Source organism: Notolabrus celidotus, chromosome 22, assembly GCF_009762535.1.
Source record: "Notolabrus celidotus isolate fNotCel1 chromosome 22, fNotCel1.pri, whole genome shotgun sequence".
Classification (NCBI taxonomy): domain Eukaryota; kingdom Metazoa; phylum Chordata; class Actinopteri; order Labriformes; family Labridae; genus Notolabrus; species Notolabrus celidotus.
Window position 1 is genome coordinate 11,411,644 of NC_048293.1, and position 8,333 is coordinate 11,419,976.

The 8,333-nt window shown below is 38.7% G+C and overlaps 1 protein-coding gene across 2 annotated transcripts in view; it reads right to left on the bottom strand.

The window, feature by feature from the left end:
• Window positions 1–1,071, bottom strand: part of tfb1m (transcription factor B1, mitochondrial) — a 33,715-nt gene extending 32,644 nt beyond the window's left edge. The window contains exon 1 of one of the 2 annotated variants that reach the window (XM_034674768.1): window positions 977–1,071. In XM_034674768.1, coding sequence (XP_034530659.1) covers window positions 977–1,016 — 40 coding nt within the window. In that variant the 5' untranslated portion in view covers window positions 1,017–1,071. The remainder of the gene's footprint in view (window positions 1–976) is intronic. The other variant, XM_034674769.1, reaches the window with a different exon arrangement.
• Between the last annotated feature and the right edge of the window lie 7,262 nt (window positions 1,072–8,333).

Genomic DNA, 8,333 nt, shown 5'->3' on the forward strand with positions numbered 1-8,333 from the left:
GGATGACTGATCAAACTGATTCAGACAGAAGCTAAGAGGAAGAACTGTCTTGAAATACTGAAAAGGGCAACAACGTGTGAGGCTCTGACGGTATTAGTACACTGCCAGTGATGTTACTATGAAGATGAAAAGTCTGTTAAGTCAGTGGTGACCTTTTCATGCAGACATTACAAGGCAGCATGTGCACGGTTAAAGTTTGATGTTATTGTGTATAATTTAAGAATTCAGAATCTGCATATCTGCAAGTCATTTAACTACCTTCATTTAACCTTTAAGTTAAAACATGATAAAGTCACTTATTATTTTTTTTTCTATTTTGTTCTGACAAGTGGTTTTCAATTCTAAATTACTTCTTAATCAGGTCATGCAATTGATTTCCAATATGTAGCCTTTAGCTGTGGCGAGGATGCTGAAGAGGTGGCTTTGTTTTTAATATCGTACCACACATGTTCTTGAAATACATGACTTCGTGCACCATCTAGTGGCTTTTCACCAGAAGACTCAACAACCAGTGTAAAGACTAAAAACACGATAGCTTTTCTGTTACAATACGCTTCAACTCACATGCAAAAGTGGGTGTTTCATATCTGAACTGCTTGTGCAATAAAGTGTGATAGCTTTAAAGACATTGATATAATTCCGTTTTATTGCATTTTTAAATTAAAAATTAATTACTGCAACAAGCGAAAACCAAACCATGCTGCCAGTTACATCGAATCCAGTAATTTAAACAGGTCAGTGTACTCAAACCCCTTATAATAACAGTGATATTTAGAGAGAAGTGACACTCTAACACAGTTTTTAGCATTTGCAGCTAGCATTAGCTGCTTGTACAGACGGCAGAACTGAGGATTAAAGGTTCTGAACTGACAAAGAAGACTTGACATAAGGTTATCTAAACCGAGACAGAGCAGAGAACAAATTACAAACAACACATTAACAAAACAGAGCTGAATATACACGAAAGTTCACCCACGTTTCTCACCGGTGTAGATTCCCCCGTTACATATCCGCATACGTCATTCAGTTGACGTCCAAGTATCCAATTAGCTTGCGAGCAGGGTACCATCGACGAATCAAATTGAAGTAGGAGGGATTTTCTGTTGCCCTTGAAATCGGTTCGTTGTTGGTGTAATTGTACATCTTTGACAACAGGAGGCGACAAATCAATGATTAGAATGAACAGCATTAAGAATCAGAATCAGAATCAGCTTTATTGGCCAGGTATGCTTGAACACACAAGGAATTTGACTTTGGTAAACTGTGTTCTCTTCGTACAAGGCATAAGAATAAGGCCTACAAATAAAAATAAAATAACAATAACATCAGCTATAAATATAAAATAACAACAAATAGGCATGACTAATATGTACAGGCTAAAATAATATGATAATAGTGCAGTGGTGAGTAGCAGAGGTAGTTTTTACATTAAAAAAATAGTAGAATGCACTTAGCTAGACTGTTCTCCACTGTTGTCCCCAGTGGCAGATCATGTCTTCCAGCTACAGTTGACTCACACTGTCCTGCTCTACTCTGGGAATCTGTGTTCAGGTCTCGAGTGACCCAGCACTTGGTACTTTGGTCATTATTGTGGTGATGTTAATTGTTGATGATGATAATGGAAGGTCTTAAATGGTTTGGTTGCCTCATTGTAGATGTTCCTTACTTACTTTTGTGCATTGCGTTTACACTGCTTGGCAGTACCTGCACCCAAATTGACTTGAAGCACTTTGTTACTCGTACTGATCTTGTTTCCTCTTGTCTAGATCTTTGCTTGTGTTGTTCTCGTATGTACGTCGCTTTGGATAAAAGCGTCTGCTAAATGACATTGTAACATTGTAACATTGTAGTTAAATAATAAAAATAAATAGAAATATGGAATTCTGCTTGGAGAATTGTTGCATTGTATATTTACATGTATATTTACAGAGAGTATTGATCCAACAGGTATGACACCGTTATGGTTTAGTGTTCATCAGAGTGACAGCCTGGGGGAAGAAACTGCTCTTATGGCGGGTTGTTTTGGCGCACAGTGATCTGTAGCGCCTGCCAGAGGGGAGGAGTTTGAAGAATTAATTTAGATAAGACTTCCATCATGCATTAGTTTATGATTGGCTGCCTTCATTAAGTTTCCTTCATGAAAAACTATTGTTTTCTTAATTTGAAGAGTCTTTATTTTCTTGACAGAAAGGCTAATACAAATTCAAGTTAACTTAAATACCTACTACAAGTACACATTTAAGATTACAGCCATATTTCTAATAACTAAGTTAAGATGTTGTGAAAAAGAAGAAAAAGAAATAGGGTCATTTTTAAGAATTAGGTTCAACACGCATTATTCTTTAATTTCACTATAACTAAGGCCATAAATTAGTCCTTTGATTTCCATAAAATGTTGAGGTTATTGAAACATCTCTGCTAATATTGATGAGCAGCTCACATGGCTGGAGTCCACTGAGGGGGAGAAGTGATTGTCTAAGTGTTTAGTCATGCTGGATGATGCACAGCTGTTGTTTGAAATGAACCCTGTGGCTCTGTGGTCTCCCCTGGCTGTGCTCATAACCCACGCTGGGTCACAAGTGTCACAGCTTAGGATGGAAATACCCTTCCCCTCCAGGATTTGGTAGATGAGTGGCAGGTCTGGTTCCCCCTATGGCCGACCTTGACAGAGAGCTTTGGAACTGAGAGAAGCAGGGGTGGGAGGTGGCAGGATACGGGTCATGCTGTGCCTGCTGATGTGAGCAGGTTTTTGCAAAGTCACCTTCTTCCAAAACTATGGCCAAGCTATCCATGAGGTTGAAAGGATCATGAATTAATGGTTGGACTTTGAAAGCTCAACAACAAGGCATCTGACTGATCTCATTATAAAGAGTATCATTTCTAAGGTCAGCACTGAATCTGAATCATCTATCAAATGTGTCAGTGGCCTACTCAGGCTGTTTGAGGGGCAGGGGCGAAAACCCCCAAAAAAGGGCACCTCCTTTCGAACACCTGGTACTCACAGTTTAGGGGAAATTTAAATGTATTGAGACGGTGTTAACAAGAGGGGGGTGTGGGGGTCCTCCCCCAGAACATTTTGAGTAGCTAACACTAAATTCCCAGCATTATGGTGAATATTTATGTGACCATTTGTGCTAGAAATTGAACCATGAAAAAGGTAAACACAAAGCTATTTATTTATTTCTATGTTATTGATTATAGTATATAATTAACATAACATAACATAACATAACATAACATAATGAACTACATGGGCATTTTTTTCAAGGTTTTATACATTTGATGACCATCAAGAGGGCACTTTTGAAGGTTTTTTACATAGACTTGGAATCCAGAGGGCACTTTTTCATGCATTTTCCTCTGAAAGGGCACCCGAGAAGGCAGTTTTTAGTGTTACAGTGGAATCCAACAGGGAACTTGAGCGGGCTGGCAGGACACATATTGCCTCTTTTATTATATATACAACAATGATTATCTCCCTGTTATTCAAATACGATGAGACAGAGAAAACGATTCAAGATATGAAAATAAATACTGAGAGCTTTTACTTGATCTCTGCTAAACAGCCATCAGATCCTCTGCTGCCAGTCCTCCTACATTAGCAATTGAAGTAGATCAAATTATGCTGAAGTTTCAGGACCCGCTGTTAATCCTGCTGAGGTAAAAGTTAAGACTAAAAGGAAACTAAGGAAATATATATTCCAAAGGAATGTTAAAGTTACATTGTGGAAGTGAGTCATGTGTTTTTCTGTGGCCTGAGAACCCTCAGTGAGTTATTTTTTTGGGAAACAAATATACGGTTGCCAGCTGAACACATGATGTCGTCAGAGAGCCACTTCCTCCCATCTCTATAGTGTGTGTGTGTGTGTGTGTGTGTGTGTGTGTGTGTGTGTGTGTGTGTGTGTGTGTGTGTGTGCAAGTACAGGAAATGAAACATAAGTAATTAACATTTCTGAGACGGTAAGTCATCGCTGTTAGTGAAACATCAGAAGAAAAACAAAGGCAGAAATACTTGAGAGTATATAATTTCTGAGGCAATTTTAGTGGAACAGACTAAAATCACAAACACAAAAACCACAAGAGATGAGATGTTCACAGTAAGTTCAACATTAACCTCGCCTATGATGATAATTCAAAGGGAAGTTGTATTTTTATGTAGCAGCGTATCGTGCAATGCTGTAACAAGTTCAACAGACTTAACAGCCAGAAAGTGAAACCAGATGTGTGGTATAATGCATATCCATTTGTCGAATAATTGGTTTGAGTGCTATTCCACTAAACATACACAAACACAAAATTGATAAAGGAATAGTTTGTAGAAAGACAGCTGGGTAACAGTCATGTAGTAACTCTCAGTATCTAAGTAATGGTGTTCTTGATGCCTTGGGATGAACACATGCATACATCTGTTGAGACGTTTATGAGTAACAGCTGTATGATTTAATTTGTATGCTTTATATCAATCCAAAATTATGTACATTTAACATTCTTGGTTCCCACCAAACATTATTGTAGTTGCAAGTGGAAAATCGTAACCCAATATTAGTCACAGTTTTCTGTCAACGTTCTAAATGCTATAGCACAGTACCACATAAAGTTTGTGGTACTCCAAGATTGAGATTCCTGTGGTAATCAGTGTGTTCCAGTTATACAAGTGTTGTGGTATTTTTTTTTTGGTAATCTCACACTTGTTGGCTTTTTCAACAGTTTACTGTTAGATATTCAGCTTTGTGTGTGAAGCTATATGACTACAGCTTTTACATTTTAGTTTCAGTACAAAGAAACAGCAGTTATGACATGTATTGTGAGTTATGTGTCTATATAAAAGCAAAAAAGATGCTGTCAGTCAAACTGACAGAGGATGGTCTGCTGGAATGAAAAAAGTTGAACAACCAGTTCTTATGTAATCCTTATTATTTTTTTTTTTGCAGAAAGTGAGACGAGAAGATTCATACATCTGTCATGTGATTACCATAAGCATGCGCCTGGAGGCGTCAGGCTGTTTGCTTAGTTTAGCTTTAAAATATTTCAGAAACACAACAGAGTGGTGCCAAGTCTGAATAAAAGCAAATGAGGGTCCTTAGAAAACAATACAACAGTTAGTCCTAATCAAGAAATGTATTTACATAAGGGGCATAGTGCTGATATAGAGTACAACAGCACTGGGATTTCTAACAATATGCACTTCACATCAGTCGTTTTTCAAAACTGTTATTATAGTTATAGTGTATGTGTAGATTAATAAAGTTTGTACATAGACATAAACACTACTTTTTAACTTCACTTTTTGGCCTACATGCCAATTCCTTCAACCTCTTGAGTCTCCTCATGGCCCCAGGCCAGGGACGTCATGTTCCCTTTTGTTTCGGGCTGGTCTAATCTCTCTCAGCTTGGACGGCTCATTAGAATCTGTCAGCGCGCCCAAAACTGAAAATGACCCGGGAGAGCTGAGGTGATGTCTGTGAAGAAGTGGAAGTGAACAGAGGCTTGATAATGTTGTTGGAGTGTTTTGACAACAGACATGACTGTTGGAAGGCACCTAGTCCATTACTTTGCTGGGGGGGGGATGGGGGGATGTGATGACAAGGTAGCGCAAAGGTGATTTAGGTTACATCATCAGCTGACAAGGCTTGCTGATGAAATTATAAATGATTTCAAACAGGATCATTTTGTCTATATCTCCCCTGTAGCCTTTGATAAAACCTTCAACAATGATTTAAACTGAAGCCTCCCTGCAGCTGCATGACAGAGCTGATTTCTCACAGTAACGTTTTATCACCCATCTTGCATTAATTAAATCAGAGTGCTTTGCATTCTAATCACATCATATACGTGTGGGAATGGCAGCTTCTTTAACCATCTACTATGATTCATAACAACCACAGCCCCAATGGGCCCAGACAGGACCACCGTCCTGTGGGCATTATATATACAGAGTGAAATCATAACAAACCTCTTCCTCACTAGATCCCACCACATGACTTCATTTTGGGTGTGGGGATTGTGGCATTGAATCAAAATGCACTTCTCATGACCTCAGTTTGGATAGATCTTCTTTTTTGATACCACATGTTGGTTTATGACTTCATATGTGGGGAGGGAGGAGTGTGTCAAACAAATGTGCTGTGTTTTGGAGGGATTTTTGTGATTTGATTCACTTGAAGTGTTGAGTTTAAGACACAAACAAACAGTTGAAAAATTCAAAACTGCTCTACAGCCATTTACCTTCAGGTGACTTGTCTCTCTAGGCACACAATGCTTTTGGAGGGTTGACATGACATGAGTGAACAAGAAAATAATTGAGTATGTATATGTCTGTTCATTGTGTGCTTCTGTAAATAATTTGTGTCTGCTGAAGTGTGTTTTCATTTGATTGAACATTACGTCAGCCCCACACCCACATAATCCAGTAATAGCTGTGTGTGAACAAAACTGCTCTTTGGTCAGATTTGCATTGCGACAGAGACAAACCGGGAGGGAATATCTCCATGTCCTTATGACATAATTCCTCAGTGAGTTTATCTACTGATTAGCCATTGTGTGAGTTTTGTGTTTGCTTTGGTTTCCACCTAGAGATAAGAATGTCATTATGTTCACCTTCCCTCTGGTGACAAGACAACACTTTCACTTATGTAAAAGAAAAATGCAGCTGTTGTGCATCTCTTTAATTCCTTATGCTTCAGCCATACAGCAACTATGGTTATATGTTACTTGAACCTACTTGAACCGGTTGAACTTTACCCTGCGTTTTCGATGCGTTGCGTTGCTTTGCGTTGCGTTGCTTTGCGTTGTGTTGCTTTGCGTTGCGTTGCTTTGCGTTGCTTTACGTTGTGTTACGTTGTGTTACGTTGTGTTACGTTGTGTTACGTTACGTTGTGTTACGTTACGTTGTGTTACGTTACGTTGTGTTACGTTACGTTGTGTTACGTTACGTTGTGTTACGTTATGTTGTGTTACGTTATGTTGTGTTACGTTACGTTGTGTTACGTTACGTTGTGTTACGTTACGTTGTGTTACGTTACGTTGTGTTACGTTACGTTGTGTTACGTTACGTTGTGTTACGTTACGTTGTGTTACGTTACGTTGTGTTACGTTACGTTGTGTTACGTTACGTTGTGTTACGTTACGTTGTGTTACGTTACGCTACGTTACGCTACGTTACGTTACGTTACAATACGATGCGTTATGTTACGTTGCGTTACATTACGTTACGTTGTGTTACGTTACATTACGTTACGTTACAATACGATGCAATCCGTTACGTTACGTTACTTTAAGTCACACTATGTTACACTTCTATCTTTGTTTTCAGTGCTGCACACATTCAGCTCCCTTTTAAGTAACCCCGCCATTTGAGTAACATTTTAAAGTATCTGCTAATCCATTCTACCACCAAAGTAATGTATTTATAAGGACCGTTTGGATAGTCCCAAATAGCTTCATTTACTAAACCAATTGTGATAGCTATGGCCCAGTTATACCAGAATAGCACAGCAAGATTCCTCCACACATCTTTGTGAAAAAATGTGGACTGTGAAGCATGATGACAGAGGAACAAATGCAGGGTTGTATCAGGTAAGTTAACTGCTAACACAAATAAATCAGGATCATGCTTCCATCGTGTGTCACTTGAGTTTGTAAGCTTGTAAAGGGTTACATGAAGCTGGATGGTGTAACACAACCAAATAGCTACGATGGCTGATTCTATTTTGAACTCCTAATCTTTTCATCCTTTGAAAGGTAACTATCAATATGATTGCTATTCATCTGTCACGACTCTTTGTATGTAAATGTGAGTAACAGGCTAACTGGTCAGACTGTATAGTCATTCTATTGCAATTAATATTGCAAATTTTAATTGCTAACGTGGTCCTTAAGAATGAAGTCATTGATAAGATAAAAAAGTCTACATGTCATGGGGTTTATAAAATGAGATCATTGTGTATCCTTAAATGGAATTGAATAGAATTTGAAAGATTATTTTTTCACTTCTCCTGTTGATTTATGAAAAATGCATTACCGTAATGTATGTTGACCTTCATTGATAACACTGTACTTTTAATAAAGCAGTTTGACACAAGTTTAAGTTGTTTACTTTCTACTGCCTCTGTGCTTATGTCCAGCTCTGGTAGCAGATCTAGCTATCCTCATTGATGCAGAGCCCAATTACTTGCACCTCAGATTTAGCTTGCTCGCCTTTCTTTCAGGAAGCTGGGCTGAAGAGGCAGTTGAGCTGCCAGAGCCCTGAGGAGTTTCTCTGAACTCAGCTCTCCTCTGCAATTGGTGGTTCCTTGGACTGCTGCAAGGGCTTGGGTGGCTGCGTCACCGGACTT